Here is a 21,707-nt window from a genome sequence, read left to right as displayed (position 1 = left end):
GATGGGACGCCGACCCGGAGGAAGGATCTGGGAACTGAGCATTATGTCTTCCCCAGGGACCCCGACGGGGCGATCGTACCCAGTGTCCTAAACCCGGGAGATATGGCAGAGCACACCACCCACCCACCCACCTTCCTCCTGGACCGCACGGGGGAACCCAAGATAACCCAGCAATGGGAAGACGGCAGTTTCCACTGACGCCGCTGGAGGAAGAGGAGGATCACCAGTCCTCAGTTTTCACGTTATCTGAAGCTTCCTTGAAGCTCCTCAGATAAAATGCTATCAGCCGCCTGAAAACTTGCCTGACGCGGCAAATTTGCCGCAAGGCACAATGTGGAGTCCCACCAAAACGGCGGTGGACCTTGTCCTGCAACTAGAAGGGGACACCCTGCAGGCCCTGCTCGACCTAACGCCGGCTGAGCAGCATGACTATAGCGCTATCCAAGCGGCGCCGGAGCTACCTTTCGGGCGGAAGCTATTGGAGGAAACAGTGAGAGAAGAATTGGGCAGGGCGTTCGCAACAGATCTCCGCCACTATGTTCGACATGTCTAACCCCAGTTCCCTTCCGCGGCCCAGGAAGAACTTGCCCTCCACGCCTTTGGAAAGGCGCTCACGCTGGCACGTCTTCGGCACTATGTCCCCCTGACATCACCATCATCGCTGGCAGAGGCAGAAGGGCGAAGAAACTTCACTCCCCAAGGCATCCTAGGGTCACCCGGCACGCCGCGAGACTGGGCCTGTGTCGCCGAGGTGGAGGAGAAAACCGCCGAAGAGAAGCCCGTGGGACAGTTCTGACCAGCACCGCTCAGGTCCCGTCGCGTGTCACGGAGCGGTTTTTGTTAACGGTATGGTCAGGCAAGCCAGATGGCCTGAGATTGCTCCGCAGCAGCGCCACACCATAGCCCAGCGCAGCCAGGCAGCGCTGCTCGAAACCTCCAGCAGAATCCGTCGGCTGTCGCCTCTCCGGGTGAGACGTCTAGGTGAAGAACAAGTCTTTTGCGTGGGCTGCGTGGTAGAGGGCATCAGAGGTTTTGCGTTAGTGGACACGGTGTCAATCCTCACCATTATCTACCCAGGTTTCCTCACAAAACGGCCCATCCACCCTGCCTGTGTGGACAACCACGCCGGTCCAGCGGGCTACGGTTACTGGCAACTGTGCGGCGCCGTGAGGGAAGAGGTGGCTTCTTATCGCAGTGGGGAAAACACAGCAGAATACGAGGTACGTATGACTGACATCCGGGAGTCCTGCTTCGTTGACCTGGACCTGCTGTCCCGCTGGGGAGCGCGCGTGGATGTAGAGTGGGCAATACTCCCGCACCTAAGTCGTGGTTCTCCGGCAGGGCACCTTCAGAAAGCGGATCGGGCGGGGGCGGCAAAAAGCACCACGGTCTCATCACGACCCGCCACAGTGCAGCACACCGTGAGGTGGCCCTAGGCAACACAGCAACACTAGGGGCAAGCGTTGAGGCGGCGCTTTAGGTGGCAGCTGGCAGCGATGTAGACCTCGCCACCATTGATCTGCAGCTTTACAGCGAGCAGGTGAGAGATCCTCTGTTGAACCGGGTAAGGGGATCGCTGAGCGCGGAACGATGGCCGGAGTGGACAGAGGTCTCCGCTCTATATCCGGAGATTAAAGCCCTTTTCTCTCAGTGGGCACGCTGGAAAAGCGGGACGGGCTGCTGTTCTAGCGGTGGCCACGATGTTACGCTCCGTGCACGGGTTGTTGGGGCAGGCCGTTTCGGGGTCGCAAAGACGTTTGGAAAGTTCCCCGAACACTTCTATTGGCCAGTGGACAGGCAGGACGTGGAGCTTTTCGTGCACTGCAAAGATGCTTGCACGTCCCAGAACGAGCTGGAGTCAGTCTAGGGCGCCAATGCAGCAGTACCAGCTGGAGACCCCAGTTTGGGTCTACTACCCCAGCCGAAAGAAGGGACTATCGCCAAGTTTATAAGCCATTAGAAGGGACCGGGAGAGCCGCTCGATTACATCTCCGATGTGGTATACCGTGTCCTGTTACCTGAGTGGCCGAATGCAATCGCACTGAACCGTGACCGGCTGGTGCTAGCTTAGGTCGTACAGTTATTTGCATGTGTGATTGTGGGTCACAGTGACTGTAACCAAGGAATGTAATAAATACCTCCCCGTCTGCAGGTGACTGACTGTGTTTCTGTCCGGGTCATAGCGCCCGATCAGCTTTTGCGCTTGTCCCAATAAAATCGGCTGTTGGATTAAACGAGTTTAAGGAATATTTTTTCGTCTGTCATTATGGACCAAATGCTCGCCACTATATATATCATTACAATCGTTGGAGGTTCTGGTACGGAACAGCATTAGTGACGTATCCAGAACCATCAATCAGGCACTGCACTCTATCTTCTGTAGGCAACACAATCATGAATCCAAACGGCCAGGTCACCATGGATAGCATGCTTCTTAATCTTCTGTACGAATCTCCCATGAGTGGCCTTGTCGCATATCTCCCGAAATCCCACGAAGACATATTTTAACTCTTTACCTTCATCAATCATCTCAATCGCCTTCTTGAAACCTTCAATACTGATACTAAGAGATGACCTGCCTCGCACAAAGCTAAGCTGATGATTCCTAGTTAGGCTATGCTTTTCCAAATGCTCATAAATTCTATTTCTAAGTATCCACTACATTAATACACCCACCACCAACAATAAGATCCACCAATCTATTAATTCCAGATTAACGCCATTTCCACTCCTGAACAAAGGAACAACATTGTCCCCTACAACAGCTGCTTCCGTCAGGGTGTGAGAATATGAATACCCTGCCAACACCTATGTATCTTCTCTAGGACTGCGGACTGCTTACTGTACTGTTTACTATTTACCTGTGCTGTGCATTACTACATACATTTTGAATTATAATTTGCTAACTTATTTATAGTATAATACTTTGCTTTTTTTGTACTGTGTGTGATGTATGTTGTGTGGCTGCACCGTCGTCCAGAGGAACGTTCTTTCGTTTGGCTGTATATATGTACACTCAAATGACAATAAACAAACTTCAACTTGAACTTGTACAAAAATGTTGGTTATGGCACCAGCAATCACCGTTCTCGCCTTTCTCTAGAATACTTCAATAGGCCCTGCAAACACTTCAAGATGAATGATTTTAAAGATATTCCTAATCTCAAAATGTCCTGGTAAATTATCATGCTCCTCTCTGGTCTCACTACCCGTTAATTCTCTCTCCTTGGTAAAAACCGATGCAAAGCACACTTTAGGACTGAACGCTCAGAATCGCTCTCCAAAAGTATGCTTCGTATTTTATCCTTGAGTGGTTCTATACTCTGCCACGTTATCTTAGTCTCTTGATGTATGTATCCGACTTATAAAATATGGCTCTTTATCTCTCTCTCTCTCTCTCTCTCTCTCTCTCTCTCTCTCTCTCTCCCTCTCTCTCTCTCTCTCTCTCTCACTCTCTCACTCTCTCTCTCTCTCTCTCACTCTCCAAATTTTCTTATCGAGTTCTTTTCTGGCTTATTTACATTTTTTCCGTAACACCGTTGGATTTTATATCCCTAAACCTGAAGCATGCTTTCTTTATCATCTTGACTCAATTTGCCACGTCTGCCGCGATTCAGTCTTCCCTATAATTTACGTATTCCATTTAAATTCATTGCCCATCTTCTTCTCCTTTTGACTTCATGATGGAACGTGGTTCCTAGTTTCCCATGTTGTTCGAATTTGACAAATCCCTTCACAATGAACAATCTGATACGATCTTCATCCTTAAATCCATACCCTTTCTGTCTTCTGATCAGAAATGACCCGGATTACTACCCAAAAATAGGCAGATCTGAGTTTTTTCATCGTCATGCTTTCTGTCTAGTCGAGTTCCTCCAGTATCTTGTGTTTTGCTTTGCTACTATCCACGCACATTGCAAGCAAAGTCACGAAACTACAAAATGAAAATAAACTTCGGCTCAGATTTTGTTACTACGACTGGCATCAGATTCATGTTGATTACCAATGGTGAATAGAGGAAGTAAGATAGGGAGACAGGGACATGCTCAGTTTGTCTGCATCAATAGGAATAATCTTTAGCTAATCGTGGTGATAAACTGAATTGGTTTTAGGGTATTTTCTGTGTCATAATGACATTTAGACCTTCAACATATTTTTGCGGAGCTCTCTCCATATAACAGAGCAAAGAGAAATACGTTCAGTACGATGGAAGGAAACAATGAAGATCTTTCTCTAAATTTCTATCTATACATTCACGTTAATGCGCCATATATTTTACCGATGTAATTATCGGATATAATGCATATCATTATCCAAGCTATAATCGTAGTGAATATGCCTTCGTTCTGCATTATGCAAATGAGGCCAGACTCGCAACGCTTATAAAGTCTTTGCTTCTCCAGAGGGTTGCACAGACAGCCTGCGCTGGTGTCTAGAACCTTCTCTGTTTAAACAGGTTTTCAGGTCGTGAAGGAACGATGAATATTTTATGTATTTTGATATTTTTAACCTGGTTGCCAAGTAAGTGTAGTTCAGTTTTAAGGAGAATAATGGTTACTATCTTGCCGTTGCGTCCACAAATTTTATGTTAAATTCTGTTCTGCTTCAGATATGCGATGATTAAATATGTTTTCCTCTCTTCAGATGCCTTCAGTGGAAGGGTAGAACAGACACCACGAGAAGCAAGAAAACGACCAGGCGAAACTCTGATCATTAACTGTGTTTTCAGAGATGGTAGCTGTGGCACGTATAGCACATCATGGTTCATCCAAAGACCGGGACGATCGCGTTGGGATAGGATATCTATTGGAGGACGATATGCGGAATCAGTCAACAAGCAGGCAACGTTCTTTTCCCTGAAGATCAGCAACCTAATAGCTGAAGACACAGGCACATATTTTTGCAAAGCTCAAGACCACAGTAACGAAGCTGAGCACACGCCAATTCAAAATGTTTGAAAATCTTTCACGCGAGAATCTCTAACTGCTTCGTTCTTATGGAAAAGAAAATTATTGAGCAGTAGTTGATTCCGCTGTAGAGCGATCGTACATAAGTAGTAAGTTGGAAACAGTCACAATGCCGCTGATATCCAAGTGGACACAGTTGGAGGTGCAACATCAATATTCTCCCAGAGTTATGTAAATAGAGACCTTTTTGCTATTGAATCAACCACTGTGACAGCAGGTGTGTGCCACAGTGATGAAACTTCAGTCCCTTTCATGCAAAAATCACCTCGGCAGTTATTAATGCAACACTAGTGCAAGATATTTCTTTCGGGACAAAAGCTGCTTTCAGACAAACGTTCTTTATCTCTGCCAGAGACTGGTACACAAAGCACAGCCTTGCTCTATGTATTTGTGTAATTGAAGTACATATGTGATCATCGTATTAATAACAAAGCCTTGTTATTATCTACCTGACTGAGAGCTATTATCGACGGGATTTAAACAGGCTTGTGCAACCATTTCATTCATGTCCCCTACCATCACATCATGGACGTATGGGATTATCTGACGGATTTATACGCTATTTCCAACAAGGAGGTTATTGTTCTCATGTGAACTGATGTGCCAGTAATGTGACACAGTAGTCTAAGCCATAGCAAAAACCTCCGAGACAGTTTTATTTTTTTAAAGATTATCTATTTGCAAATGGGATTACAAAATATGCCTTTACGTTCATAGATGTTACTCAACATAGTTTTACAAACAATTCTGCTTCTCCTTTAGATTGAATTCTACCTACAGTCACTGGCACTCAAACAGCGAAATTCCAGTTTTATTATCATATGCTCTTACAGTACACTGAATAAATACAGGAGCGGGTGAAACTGAAGGAACCGGAATATATTGGTCAGCCCTTTGTTCGTGTATTATTGTGGAAAGCCTCCGTCAACAATTCAGTTTTAATGATTACTTTTTGGATTGCACTGAATAGGAAGTTAATCATTGTGTTGTTGTCACCAAGACGGAGCTGGCACAAAGCTGACTGTGAAACCAGGTAAGTGACTTTTTTTTATTACATTTTCAGAAACACGTACTTTTTCCCGAAATGAAGTATAATTATATTCTCGTTTAAATGATGCAAACAGAAAAGGGCAATATGATAATGTAGTTTTGGAGTATAAGCATTTCGTTAGAAACACGTTTATTGACTAAGACACCCCAGAAGAATTTCAGTACACGTTTTTATCCTCCCTAGATAATACTTTCGCTCGTTTAAAAAGACGAAAATTGAACTTGGTGTATTCTTACAAATCGAAGCGCACAAATTACCCCCGACCTGCTACACCCTAACCCCGTCCGATGGTTACTTTAAAGTATTACCTGCTGTATTGATATAAGTGCGAGGTCCTCATATCCTTGCATATTTGAGTGTGGATTTACTCCACAATTGTCGCAGACCCAAGTAGGAAAGAACTTTGAAGATGAAATAGGTTTCAGTTCAGATTAATAACTTGATACTTCGAGGGGCTGTTAAAACATATACTCGTTGCGAAAAAAAACTTGTCATTTAGCTGGAATAGAAGAAAAATGTCTTCTATTTAGAAACATATATCATGCTCTAACAAATCCATACATTTAATGAGCGCCTAGACGACCAGGATTAAACATATTTTCTGTTGTCAGAATTGTTGGACGTTTCCATTGCAACCCATATTTTAGCATACTGCTTCAATGACGCCAGTTTTATATTTTGTACCAATAGCACGGTCTGTTTAACAATGTAAACCTTTATAATTGGTGTTTTGAGTGACACTGACACATCTAGAATGTCATTCATTAAGATCTGGAGTGTAACTTTTAATTAAATGTTAAAATTGACTAAAGCATTCAGCGAGATGTTAGAGACTCCATATTATTGTGCTCTGCTTTCAAGGAATACATTGATTATGTTGACCTTCATTCGGTATCTCTTCTGGCCTTGAGCACAGACCTTTTTGCCTACCTCTGCCCTCCCTGAATATTCTGACGATTGACACTAAAATATAACCCTAAAGTGTCCTTCCACTGTTACGAACACCGTAACTGGGTCACTTACCAGCAAAGATAGAGAGGTCCGTTGAAGTCTGATAGTACTATTTTAACAGTATTTATTGATAAAATACACAAAATAATATCAATGCAAACATACAGATAATATACGTCGTCAATACTAAATCTAAACGCGCGGGTATAATAATAATCAATAAGAAATAGCTCTATCGTTGTCTAGGGGACGATGTATTGTCCGATGGAAATATAAAAGCCGCTGTTAGCTGCAGCCTTTTGGTTTGAGAGAAAGACGGGCTTAAAACTTGCCCAGTCCTTTTATGATGTCAATCCTTCGAGTCGTTGGGAGTTGGTTTCCCCGTTGTTAGCTAAAAGCCGTTTTTCCGTGGTAAAGGGCACCGGTTCCGGGGCAAATAGAACCGAACGTACGTGGCCTACCCACTATTACGGGATCGTTAGCGTTTCTTCTGGTGCGTCTGAAGGGGCTGTTCCCACAGACCCTCTTTTATCCCTACTCACAGGGTCTCAGATGTCAATCAGGATGGGGTGAGGCAATCCCTCCCTCAACCAGCCCACTTTGCCTGAGGGTTTCCACGTAGCACAGTATTGTAATACACAAGTCCGTCTCCAAGAGATAATGGCCGTTTCCCGTAGCTTTATATCGCCGGGGGGAACAAGACATTCCTGCTCCTGTACTCGAATCCTCCCTCTATGAATGCCAACATACCATTCGCCCTTTTCACCGCCTGCTGTACCCGCATGCCCACATTCAATGACTGGTGTACAATGACACCCAGTCTCGTTGCACCTCCCCTTTTCCTACTCGGCCACCATTCAGATAATAATCTGTTTTCCTGTTCTTGCTAACAAAGTGGATAACCTCACATTTATCCACATTTAATTACATCTGCCATGAATTTGCCAACTCCTAACCTATCCGAGTCACCCTGCATCCAGTTAGCATCCTCCTCACAACTAACCCCTCCGCCCAGCTTCGTGTCATCCGCAAACTTGGAGATGCTGCATTTAATTCCTTCGTCTAAATCATTAATATATATTCTAAACAACTGGAGTCCCAGCACTGAGCTGTGCGGTACCCCACTAGTCACCGCCTGCCATTCTGAAAAGGTCCGGTTATACCTACTCTTTGCTTCCTATCTGCCAACCAATTCTCTATCCACATCAATACCAGACCCCCAATACTGTGTGCTTTTAGTTTGCACACTATTCTCTTGTGTGGTACCTTGTCAAAAGCCTTTTGAAAATCCAAATATACCACATTCACTGGTTCTCCCCTATCCACTCTACTAGTTCCCTCCTCAAAAATTCTATTAGATTCTTCAGACATGATTTTCTTTTTAAATACATGCTGACTTTGTCCGATGATTTCACCTCTTTCCAAATGTGCTTTTATCACATCTTTGATAACCGACTCTAGCATTTTCCCCACCACCGATGTCAAGCTAACCAGTCTATAATTCCCCGGTTTCTCTCTCCCTCCTTTTTTAAAATGTCGGGTTACATTAGCCACATCCTCAGGAACGAATCCAGAATTTAAAGAGCTTTGAAAATTATCACTAATGCATCTATTATTTCTTGGGCTACTTCCTTAAGCACTCTGGGATGCAGACCATCTGGCCCTGGGGATTTAATTGCCTTTAATCCCTTCAATTTACCTAACACCACCTCCCTACTAACATGTATTTCCCACAGTTCCTCCATCTCACTGGACCCTCGGTCCCCTACTATTTCCGGAATATTATTTATGTCTCCCCTTAGTGAAGACAAAACCAAAGTAGTTATTCAATTGGTCTGCTATGACCTTGTTCGCCATGATCAATTCACCTGTTTCTGACTATAAGGGACTTACATTTGTCGTAACCAATCTTTTTCTTTTCACATATCTATAAAAAGGATTTACAGTCAGTTTTTATGTTCCCTGCAAGCTTTCTCTCATAATCTTTTTTCCCTTTCCTAATTAATCCCTTTGTCCTCCTCTGCTGGACTCTGAATTTCTCCCAGTCCCCAGGTGTGCCGCTTTTTCTGGCTAATTTGTATGTTTCTTCTTTGGACTATACCTAATTTCCCTTGTCAGCCACGGGTGCACTACCTTCCCTGGTTTATTCTTTTGCCAAACTGGGATGAACAATTGCGGTAGTTCATCCATGCGATTTTTAAATGCTTGCCATTGCATATCCACCGTCAACCCTTTAAGTATCATTTGCCAGTCTATCTTAGCTAATTTACGTCTCATACCTTCGAAGCGACCCTTCTTTAAGTTCAGAACCTTTGTTTGTGAATTAACTATGTCACTCTCCATCTTAATGAAGAATTCTACCATATTATCCATCTTACACAACAGGCCTCGCACGACAGGATTGCTAACTAACCCTTCCTCATTGCTCAAAGCCCAGTCTAGAATAGCCTGCTCTTTAGTTGGTTCCTCGACATGTTGGTTCAGAAAACCATCCCGCATACATTCCAAGAAATCCTCTTCCTCAGCACCCTTACAAATTTGGTTCACCCAATCTATATGTAGATTGAAGTCACCCATTATAACTGCTGTTCCTTTATTGCACGCATTTCTAAGCTCTTGTTTAATGCATTCTCCAAACTCACTACTACTGTTAGGTGGCCTGCACACAACTCCCACCAGTATTTTCTGCCCCTTAGTGTTATGCAGCTCTACCCATATAGATTTCACATCCTCCAGCTAATGTCCTTCCTTTCTATTATGTTAATCTGCTCTCTAACTGGCAACGCTACCCTACCTCCTTTTCTTTCCTGTCTATCCCTCCTGAATATTGAATATCCCTGGATGTTGAGCTGCCATCCTTGGTCACCCTGGAGCCATGTCTCTGTGATCCCAACTATATCATATTCATTAATAACTATCCGCACAGTCAATTCATCCACCTTGTTACGAATGCTCCTCGCATTTACACACAAAGCCTCCAGGCTTGTTTTTACAACACTCTTAGCCCTTATACAATTATGTTGAAAAGTCGCCCTTTTTGTTTTTTGCCCTGGATTTGCCTGTCTGCCACTTTTACTTTTCACTTTACTACTTTTTGCTTCTAATCTCATTTTACACCCCTCTGTCTCTCTGCACTTGTTCCCATCCCCTTATCACATTAGTTTAAATCCTCCCTAACAGCAGGACTTCCTTGACTTATTTCTATTTTCCTCTTCCTCGACCCTAACACCCTGGTTTCCTTCCCCTTGCCAACTCAGTTTAAACTCATGTTTAACTCATGTCATAAACTCATGTTACCTATTGCCTGTTCTATCTGAGTAGATACACTGTCAACTTGCCATTGTTGATTCCCACATTCAGTGCACCTCAGCAATCATCAACAGCAACTTGCAGTTTGAAAAAAATGGAAACGTGCTGAAGTTGAAAGATAAGATTTGTCCCGTTCAGGTAAACCTAGTCTAAAATTGTGCGAACTATAAAATACTATATTCTGTAATATGGACAGACTGCTGACGTTTCATGTATGATTATCATTTAACAAGCCTACATATCATCATCATCATCAAATTTCAAAGTACATATACGTCATCATACACAACCCTGAAATTAATTTTCTTGCGGGCATTCACAGCAAACACCACGAAACACAATAGAATCAACGAAACCAGCACACATTTAGACGGACAACCAAATGGCAAAAGATAAAACTGTGCAAATCAAACAGAAAAATATCAAGTAAAATGAATAAACAATAAATATCGTCAACATGAGATGAATATATATATATATATATATATATATATATATATATATTTAAACTGAGCCCAGAGGTTATGGGAACAGTTCAAAGTCTGGGGAAATGAAGTTGAGTGAACGTATTCCTTCTGGTTCAAGAACCTGATGTTGAAGGGGTAATATTTGATTCCGAACCAATTAGTTTGGGTACCTAGGCTTCTGTACCTCCTTCCTGATGGCGGCAGCGAGAAGAGAGCGTGGCCTGGAACCCCAGGGTCATTGAAGATAAATGCTGCATTCCTGCGACAGCGCGGAGTACAGATGGGCTTAATGGTGGGGAAGGTTGCATTCGTCATGAACTGTGCAGTATTCACGACCATTTTTTGCAGAATGCCCGTTCAAGGGCATTGATATTTCCATATCAGGCCGTAATGCAACCAGTCCGTATGCCCTCCACGGCACATCTACGTAGGTTTGTCGCGTTTTAAATGACATACCGGATATTTTCAAACTTTTAAGAGAGTAGTTGCGCTGCCGTGCTTTCTTTCTAATGGCCCTTACCAGCTGGACTCTGGATACATCCTCTGAAATGATAACGCAGAGGAATATGAAGTTGCTAACTTTCTCCACCTTTGACCCCAATGATGACCGGCTGATGGACCCGCGGTTTTCTCCTCCTGTAGTCAATAATCAGCTCCTTGGTCTTGCTGACATGGAGTGAGAAATTTTATTCTGACAGCCAGATTTTAAATCTCTTTCCTCTAGTCAATTCGTATGGCCAACGACAGCTTTGATACGACAAAGAATAATCAGCCGAAATTTCGAAGTACCATTCAAGGTATATAAAAATAAAATAACCGTAAGCTGTGATACCACTACGCTGAAGGAAATATTTCAGCTTCAGTCATCCCTTCAGCCAAAAGGTCTTAGAAATGCTAATTAGTTCTTGACGTGTAGAGATTCCTATGACGCAAGGAATATTGTAGTTGTCTTATGCCTTACAGATTGTCGGAAGAACAACGTAAAATTGATCCAATCATTTCAAAGACTTTCGTTTTTGTTAATTTTAGCAAAACAACCGACCCCGCCAAACATCAATCTTGCTTATTCTGCAACTGCCGAACAAAAAGCACAGGGCTTTGTTGAATTGATTTGTCTCATGAGCGAATACCTACCTGGAAACATTGCAGTGACCTGGCAGAAAAACGGACAAGCCGTACAGTCCGGGTTTACCACCACTTCTTCCACTGGAAGTTCAGACGAAACGTTTACCTCAGCAAGTGTGCTCAAAGTGCCTGTAAACGAATGGGCCAGTGGTGCTGTGCACTCGTGTAGTGTATCCCACTCTGCAACTAGCAGCAACATTCGCAAAGAAATACGAGCTGAGTCAGGTAAGAATGAGTTCCCAATTCATAGGTGCAGTATTTTCACTTCCCTCCTCAGTATTTCATTTCCTGGGCTGTAATGATCTACGGACAAGATTTAAAAATAGACAGATTTCTAAAGATTGAGATGCGTGTCAGTATCAAATTTGGATAAGGGAAAGATAAGAGTGTGATTCGGAATGTTTAGGCAGCAAACATTAAATATCAGAGATAAGAATTACAAGAAAGTCCTGCGAAGTGTAGTCAGCAGACGTCATGGCGCATCAGTGAATATTGATTTCTGATCATGTTAATGGATCGAATAGAATTTGTATCTCTGAGATGATTCTAAGGAATCCGGACATCCTAAAAAAATAAGCATAGGAAAGGGGCAGTAATATAAAATCCTCCGTGATCCCCTTTAACTTTCAATTTTAACAGCACGTTAATTTTTACTGCTATGTTATATCTGTGGCTGGGATCAGCATGCAATAATGAAAATGTTGCAAAAGAGGTAAATGAAAGGAAGAAATTAGTCGAGGCAACCACTTTACTTATCAAACAGTTAAACCTTGTGCTAAATTGGTCCATCATTCTTGCATAAATAGATTGAACACTGAATATTTATTTAGCATTTCTTTCCACCTAACATTCACTTCCACCTTCTATCTTCCTGTGATCTGTCCTCCCTCAGTCAATCTCTCTGTCTCGCTGCATCCCATTGACTGCTCTGCTACAAGCCACTGCCCCTTCCCCACGCCGGTGTTTTATCACTGTCGTCCTTTCCGGGGATGGCCGGCTGCATTTCTCTCTCTATCCTTCGCCACATTAATCTATGAATGAAGATATGTTATTCATTTTCAACCATTTTCCTTTCTTTCAGTGTAGAAGAGTAGCCTGCGGTCATGATCTGATCCAAGTGTGCACGAAATGACGATTTAAGCATGATTTAAATTGAACAAATTACTCCTTAAGCTCTAAACGTGTAGCAGATTATTACTATATTGAAATCCTTGCTAAACTTCAGATTCGTCATGAGTCCTCTCAATTATATCTTCTAGAATTCGCATTGTTTCTCAGAGATCCTACCGTTGAAGAAATGTGGAAAAACAAAACTGCCACACTGGTGTGTGAAGTGATCGCCACAACTCCAGCTGAGGTTTCCATCTCTTGGACAGTAGGTGAAACGGAACGGGCCGATGGTGTTGAAACAGAACAAGCAGCAAAGATCGGGAGCCAGTACGTGACAGTCAGCCGTTTGACCAGCAGCGTGGCCGAGTGGGACAGCGGGGTAGAATACTCCTGCTCGGTGCAGGACAATCAATCAGCTGCTCCGTTATCAAAACGGACACGAAACTCAAAAGGTGGGTACAATACCAACAATCACAATGTTGGTAAAAACGATAATCTGTTTTTAGATGCAGAAAGAGGAGCAGAAACTGCCAGGCCGCAGTATTCAGGGAAAACAGGCATGATGGTGAACGAGTTGCCCTCTGCTAGAATCATAATGTATAATCTTATTCAGGGGAAGACAGGCTTTCTGACAAATGGTGCACCGATAGCGTTCCACCCAAGAGTTCGTCGAATGAAATGTTGAAAGCTTATGTTAACAGCATTGGAACAGACCCTTCGGTCGACTGAATCCGAACCCGCTTCAACACTCATTCAAACATTTCCACTTCAATCTATTTTATTGTTTCGTAGCTTCAACAATTCCTCTCAGATTCTACTCTACTGAAGAGTAAGTTATGGTAAGTCGACGTGGCTAGCACCGGCATGGTGTTCGATATGGAAATCGGAGAACCTAAAACAAAATGCGCACAGCCACACGGCAACCATATAAACTCCAGTAGTGCAGGTCAAGACCGAAACCAGGTTTCTGGAGACTTGCAGCAGGCGTTCTAATAATTGTATCCTTCTACTACTCTTCTGAGAAGTTGAAGTCATAAAATCATACTGCACAGAAATACAGTTGGCCCTCCGAACCCAATGTTCAAAGATGTTTCATATCTAACTCAATCCAATTTTCAGCAACAGAAAAAAAATCTTTGTATGTCTTTACTATTTCAGTGATCGTCTAAATGTTTGTCAAATGCAGTGAGCGTGTCCACTTCCAGCGTGATTAAAATATCAACAGTCTCGTTTGTACTAGCTTTCCTTGTGGTACCCTATAAAGCTCTTTCCACTTAATTTAAGCATATGCCATCTTTGGATTTCATAGTCTAGACACACGAATGCTGTTGTCTACTTATCCTACCCATGTTGCTGATAATTTTGCAGGGTCTTGTAGGGTCACTACTCAGTTTCCTTCACTCCAGAAAAAACAAGCCCAGCGATTCTAATTGCTCCCCTTAACTGACGTTCTCCAGTTAACATACTGTTGTATCTCTTATGCACTCTTTACAGCGCAATGCCTTGCAACGAGGCGACCAGATATTTAAAAATCTAGTGCACCAGTATTTGGTAAATTTAAAACAGAGCGTCCCTAATTTCATATGCTAATCTTGACCTGTGAAAGCAAGTATGCCGTGTTCCTTTGAAAACACACCATCTACCGGTGCTGCTACTTTCAGGGAACCATGGACTTAAACCCCAATATCTCTCTGTTCATAAACCTTCCTTAATAATGAAATATTTTCTATTCATGGCGTACCCCTTCTTCAGTTCTCAAACTGCATCGAAACGCGTTTCTCAATCTGCATTCGCAAACTCTAACATTGTATTTGATCTGTATTGCCACAGCTTTTAACACCCATCATCGCGTTTGAAAACACCACCAAGTTTTGTCTTATCCATTAACTCAGAAATTATATTTTCTATATGCACATTCATATCGTTATATCACAAACAACGTAGCTCTTAGAACCGTGGTACGCCGCTCGTGATACACTTCTGTGCAGAAAGTTATCACCACCATTATCCTTAACAGCTGACTAACAAGTAGACTGTTCACCATGGATTCTTAAACAACTTGTCCAGCGCATAGTTTGGAAACTTGTCTAACTTGTTTTGGAGATTAAGACTGATTGGCCTTCTCTTGCAGCCAAACCACTGAAACCAGGGGTACGCCTTTTGTCCCCGTCTCCAGAGGAGGTTCAATCTGCGGGTATCGCTACGCTCACATGCATGATAACGGGATTCTACCCCGATGACATAACCGTTTTGTGGCAGAAGGACAGAGCCGCATTCTACTCTAACGCTACCAGCCTCCCAACTGCACTTCAACAGGACATGACCTTCAGCACGAGAAGCCTCCTTTACTTGACTGCAGACGACTGGAAGAAGGACGCAACATACACCTGTGTCGTCACGCACCCACCTTCACAATCTATTGTGAAAGCAAACATCAGCACCTCGAAAAGTAAGTACAATTTGTCAAAAGGCACGCATCCATTCCATGCTTTACTTCCCAGTCAAGAGATAAAACTACTCAAAGGTCGGCAATGAGCAGATGGAAACGATCATTACTGTGGTACTTTATTAGTAATCAGACCTCTCCGTCGGTCCGATAAGGTAACATATGTGAGCGTCAATTAAAATTAGTGTTATATAATCGAATCTCTGTTGAACATGGGGAGACGAACTGAATTATAATGTTAAAGTACCTCACCAATAGGACCTCAATAGGGTAAAGCTGGAAGAACGTGTGCAAATATGAATCGATGAATGACAATATGAACGGAGCCATTCTTGGCATTTGTAATTATGCTCTAAGATCACACACCAATGGACCACGCTTGTAAACAGGTTTGATTAAAGTCAAGTGCAATACGATCAATAGATATGAATTAGCATTTTAATAACTCGCAGGTAATAGAGTGGTGCTTTAGTGGTAAGTCTCCAACATGGTCGGTGTGAATAATTGGGTGAGAATCGTCCGCTGTAAGAAGTTGTAGATCATCCTATAGAATACGTGGGTTTCCTCCTGGTACTCCGGTTTCCTTCCACAGTATAAAGACGTACCGGGTATTTGGTTAATTGGTCATTCTGAATTGTCCAACGATTAGGACAGGGTTATATCGGAGGTTGTTGGTGGTGCGGTCCGAATGGTCAGAAGGGCGTATGCTACATATATCTTTAAATAAGAAAGTAGGTTAATAAATAACTACATATTAAATAGATCGATAGATAGATAGATAGATAGATAGATAGATAGATAGATAGATAGATAGATAGATAGATAGATAGATAGATAGATAAATGTGAGCCCAACTAACTGGTGTTAAGTAAGTATTGAAATCGTCCACACAACTAGCGAACATCCGACCAGGACATGTGAAACAATATCTGAGTTGAAACTTTTCTCACATCCCTTATTTTTTGAACTTACGTTACATTGAAATATTCGCATGCAAACCATTCCTCCGTGGAACAGGAAAACAGATATGCCTCTCTCGGTGTGGAAAGTGATTCCTCATTTATGGCAAGTTTATTTTTATCTCGCAAGCTGTTGATGATGCTCGGCCCTAATCTCACAACAACACACTTTGCTATCCACGAATGTCTACGGTGACTGTTCATTCCACGCTGTAGGGAGTTCAGACTATCGCCGCTTTTATGGAAAAGCCGGTATGTAGTTTACAGGAAAATGCAAAGTCAACATATTTGCATCAATTGTTTGGACAATTAGATCCCATTATACTGCGAAGTGCAATACATTTAGTTAGTGCTACAGCGCGGAATAGACCATTCCGGCCGTTCGTGGCACGCCGCCCCAGTAGCCGCTCAACGCTGGTTAACCCTATCCTAATCATGGGACAATGACTACCCTGTCGGTCTTTTGCCTGTGTGAGGAAAATGAAGCATCCGGGACGACCAATACATTCCACGGGGAGGACTTAAAGACTTCTTGCAGAATGACACGGGCATTGAACTCCGAAATCCAGAACGCTCCGGCCTGTAATAACGTCGCTCTACTTCTGCGCTGCCTTGTCGTCGTGTTGTCGGTTGGAGTCATAAATTGCACCAAGGAAACCATGAAAATCATTATACAGGCACAAGGACATCATTGTATTAGATTGTCAGGGCAGTTCTTAAATACCCTTCAGGAACTTCATGAATGTTAACTCCTTTCCATGATAAGGACAGATGGTTGCTTATGAATACATATTGCTCAAATCTAATCACAACTCCTCATCAGATGAAACTGTTAACGTATTATTGCGGGATGGTCTATGTGGCAAGGGAAAATGGAATTTCTACGATTATTAGTTCCAGAAAGAAATTGAAACAACCTGCTCTTGATATTAAATTCTTTACATAAAAGAGCACACAGACCACGATGAACCCCAACACTTTTCAGATTTCGCCAATCACCATTCCAGCACTTAGCTTCATCCCCCCCCAGTCTTCTCCTATCATTTCCCATTTCCCCCTCACCTCACGACTTTCAAATTTCTTATTATCGTTCCTTTTGGTCAGGCCTGAAGAAGGGTCTCGGCCCAAAACGTCGACAGTGCTTCTCCCTATTGATGCTGCCTGGCCTGCTGTGATCCAACAGCATTTTGTGTGTGTTGTTGTTTGAATTTCCAGCATCTGCAGATTTCCTTGTGTTTGCTCTTTAAATTCTACTGAGAATCCTCTGCCAGTGATGTCCACACTGAAGAAGTTTAAATCTTCTCTTCGACGGGATTTCAGTGAAACAATCTCTCACTGCTCCCCATCTATAATTCCTTCGGCCCTTAAACTTTTCGATCATATTTTGACCCAGACCCGCTATTACAGCCACATATCCTTCCTTGGAAAGTGTCTCCGCCACCAACTGACTCCAGTTGGCTTCAGGATCCGTTTTCGGGCTTCTCAATTTGGATCCTTTCCCTTCTCCAGCTCTGCATCACTTTCGCCAATCACCTTTCCAGCTTTTAGCTTCATCCCACCCCCTCCGGTCTTCTCCTATCATTTCACATTTCCCCTCCCCCCACTACTTTCAAATCTCTTACTATCGTTCCTTTTGGTCAGGCCTGACGAAGGGTCTCGGCCCAAAACGTCGACAGCACTTCTCCCTATTGATGCTGCCTGGCCTGCTGTGTTCCACCAGCATTTTGTGTGTTGTTGTTTGAATTTCCAGCATCTGCAGATTTCCTCATATTTGCACTACCGTACTATTCATTTCTCCCAAGTTGATATGCTCACGTTTTCCACCTTACATTCAATCAGCTAGGTATTAGCAATTTATTTTTTTGTCCACACCCCTCTGAATTTTTTTGGAATCCTTCTCACAGATCGCGATGCCGCCTAGTTTGTAGTCCCAGCAAACAGACATATTACAGCATATCCAATAGTTATATCATTGAAATAGACTAAGAGTAGCCGAAGCCCCAGTACCAATCGCTGCTTTTACGACCGTAAACTCTTATTTCATTCGCTTCTGTTACATGATTGGTGTACGGTTTAACATGCACAAAATGGACTGCTCTTATTCACCTAAGCTGCTCCGACAGTATTTCCCTAACATTAGATATCATGATATCGTAAATATTGCAGCTGTCGGCTCAACATTGCAGTAGACTTTCGTAATTTTCAAAATCAATTATGTGGCAAGAGCTCGCTGTGAACACGTGGTTCTATTATATCTTGTGGCATGTGGTAACCTACACAGACAGTTTGGCCACTTCGGTTTCACTTTACTGGCACTTTTTCCTATTTCTAGTGAAGTCGTTCCAGCAAAAATATTATGGAAAGTATTGAGGAGATAGCAGTCAGTACTGGGTTCATAAATTGTTGGTGTACTGAACACACAACAGCGCTCTTATTAGGATTTATAGATATTTCATATTTTGTTTCCTTATTTTGAACAGCATTCCCCTCTGTACATAATGGAGACAATGCTCTCAAACTTTGTAGTTTTTACTGAGTATAGCTTTATACTTAATTATCCTATTCGGTCAATTTGTTTCAACAATCACAATAGAAACTGAAAGACAAACGTTTTGCTCATTTTATGTGAATCTCTTCCAATGCAGCCACGTCCAGGCCAACGAGCCACGTTTTCCCTCAGTATTCTGTTGATCTGAGGGTGAACGTTCGGATTCCCGAATGCAGCCACGGTTAAATTCATGTCAATGTAATCGTTGCGTTGTGGTATAAATAAATGGGAGGACTATTTAGGATATCACCTAAAGAAGATAGAGGAATCAATCTGATAAGGCGAAGCAGAAAATAACACAGAGAAATGCATAGAAAGTGGGATTATGAGCTTCTGTGGCCTGGTTACAGTTGATATAACCCACATGTCATGTATCATAACATGAAAATAACCATTCCCACTTTTTTGCCAGAAGACTGCCATGAGGCTGATATTAATGTCATCATAAAAAAGCCTTCCTTTGAAGAGATTTGGACGCTTCGGAGAGCAACCATTGTGTGCGAAGTGGTTTACACAGATTTAGAGAATGTCACAGTCTCCTGGCGAGTAAATGGAAGTCAAAGAATGAACGGAGTAGAGACTCGCGTTCCAGAGAGGAGGGGAAGTAAATCCGTCATCGTCACCAAACTGAAAGTCAGTGTAGAGGAGTGGAACAGTGGAACCGAATACCTCTGCTTCGTAGAAGACCGTGATCTGCCAACACCACTGACAATCGCCACCAAAAATCACAAGGGTAAGCGCAATTAAACCCCGTGTTGAGGCCACATAGTGCATTAAACAAACTGCTGGTCAGCGACATTCATGAACCAGTCAATAGAATGGTAAATAAAATCTCTAATCTGGAGGATTACGGAGTAATCTGCACGTCACAGACGAAACTAATTGAGCATATATTTTTCTATTCCAGTTACTGAAGTGCACCGTCCGAAAGTCTACCTCTTGTACCCAGCAGCTGAGGAGATTCAAGCTGAGGAAGCAGCTACCCTAATTTGCCTCGTGACCGGTTTTTATCCGGAAGATATATACGTCGGCTGGATGGCTAATGACACCCTTTTGGATTCGGGATACTTCATCCAGTTTAACAGCGATAAGGAAAACGGCTCTAACTCAGTCACCAGCAAACTGAGGATCAGCGCAGAAGACTGGGAGAAGGGAACCACCTATAGCTGTTTGGTTGGACATCCGTCGCTACCAACAAATTTAGTCAGAAGTATTAATAAATCCCACGGTAAACCTACTTTAGTTAACGTGTCACTTGTACTAACTGACAACTTTAAATCGTGCGTCTAATTTTGCTTTATTCAATGACTAATACTTTGGAAGTATTTCTTGCTTACTGCGTAGCTGTTTGAATTTTCGTTTTGCGGATTCACAGAAGACCACGCATAGTATTCACTCTTCAGATTATCCCACAAGTGAAATATTCCATTAATGTCATCTGTTCGGTAACATTGTGATGAGCTCTCGATAACATTAGAATGATTTTAGCTTTACAGTAATTCAAAAAATATAGTACTTCGGAAATGTTAGTAAGTAACGGAATAGATAGCAGACAGTAATATATTCTGTATGCCACATTAATTTGAAATAAATTCAGAATGAAAACCTTTTACCTTCCAGGTGTGTTCTCTTATCTTTGCAACGAAGAGTAATCCATGACTCGGTTTTATATATTAGCTTCATTAATGCATCTGGTATACTGCTATTTCCTTCTGACATATTGCAAATATGGCAGGGAGACGGGGCAGGCAACGATATAGGGGAAACTACTGAGGTTATTCAGATCCGACCAGTTCGTAGAGATGAGATTCGTGATCTAATTTGACGGATGGACGCCTTCGCGCATCTATACCTCTCATCTGAACTTTGAAAGCAAAAGGTCCACATACAACAGCTCGGAATATGGATGAGGATTTTATTTTCATGTACATATGTCGTGAATTTTGTGGCATCAGCACAATCCAATACATCAAGCTTATTAAAAATTACAACAATAATGCGATACTCAAGAGAGCAAAGCGAGTGTGCTATGTTCATGAGCTCATGGATTGTTTAGAATCTATTGGTGAAGGAAACAAAATATTTTCCTAAAATCTCCTGTGCGTACCATCCCTATATCCCTGGTGACAGCAGTGAAAACAGGGCACGTTCTAGGTGGTGGGAGCCCTTAATGACATTTCCCAATTTTTTGAGGAATCGGCTTTTTGAAGATGTTCTCAATGTTGGGGTCTCGTGTCCATGAATTAGTTAGATGAAACCCTCTGCTGCTATTATTGATCACTTGCGGTAGCGCCCACATACCACATGATGATTCCACCAGTTAGAATGTTAGATTTCCGCAGAAATTGTCTTTGGTGACATACCAATTCTTCTCAAATTTCAAATGACATGTAACACTGGCGGGCGTTTTCCCAATTGCCTATATATTTTTGGATCTAAATGGATATTCAGAGAGATTGGCGTCCTTTAGCTTAAACTTCACACCCTTTCCATTGCTGACCCCTCGATTAGGACTGACGTGTGTTCCTTCGCCTCCCCTTTCTGAAGTCGCCAATAAATTCCTTTCTCTTCCTGATGTTGAGAACAAGATTATTGTTGTGGCACCACATAACCAGCTGATTAATCTCACTCTTGTACGTCTCTTCATCACAGCCTGAGATTCTGCTGAGAGCAGTTTTATCGGCAAATTTATAAATCATGTTTATGCCAAAATCGCATTCAAAAAGATCAACTAAACTGCTGTTCTTTTAGATTTCACTTAAGTCTATCCAGAA

At 42.7% G+C, this 21,707-nt stretch overlaps 1 gene segment (V, D, J or C); it reads left to right on the top strand.

The window, feature by feature from the left end:
• The first annotated feature begins 848 nt into the window (after window positions 1–848).
• On the top strand, window positions 849–20,327 carry LOC132381572 (Ig heavy chain C region, secreted form-like). The segment is given in 8 exon segments: window positions 849–1,421; window positions 10,330–10,416; window positions 11,470–11,542; window positions 11,775–12,095; window positions 13,130–13,432; window positions 15,112–15,429; window positions 19,346–19,666; window positions 19,841–20,327. Coding segments are annotated over 8 exon segments (2,379 nt in total).
• The last annotated feature ends 1,380 nt before the right edge of the window (window positions 20,328–21,707 follow it).

This window comes from Hypanus sabinus, chromosome 26 (assembly GCF_030144855.1).
Source record: "Hypanus sabinus isolate sHypSab1 chromosome 26, sHypSab1.hap1, whole genome shotgun sequence".
NCBI lineage: Eukaryota > Metazoa > Chordata > Chondrichthyes > Myliobatiformes > Dasyatidae > Hypanus > Hypanus sabinus.
Note: the sequence above shows the minus strand (reverse complement) of the source record. Positions and strands in the feature narration are given on the sequence as shown.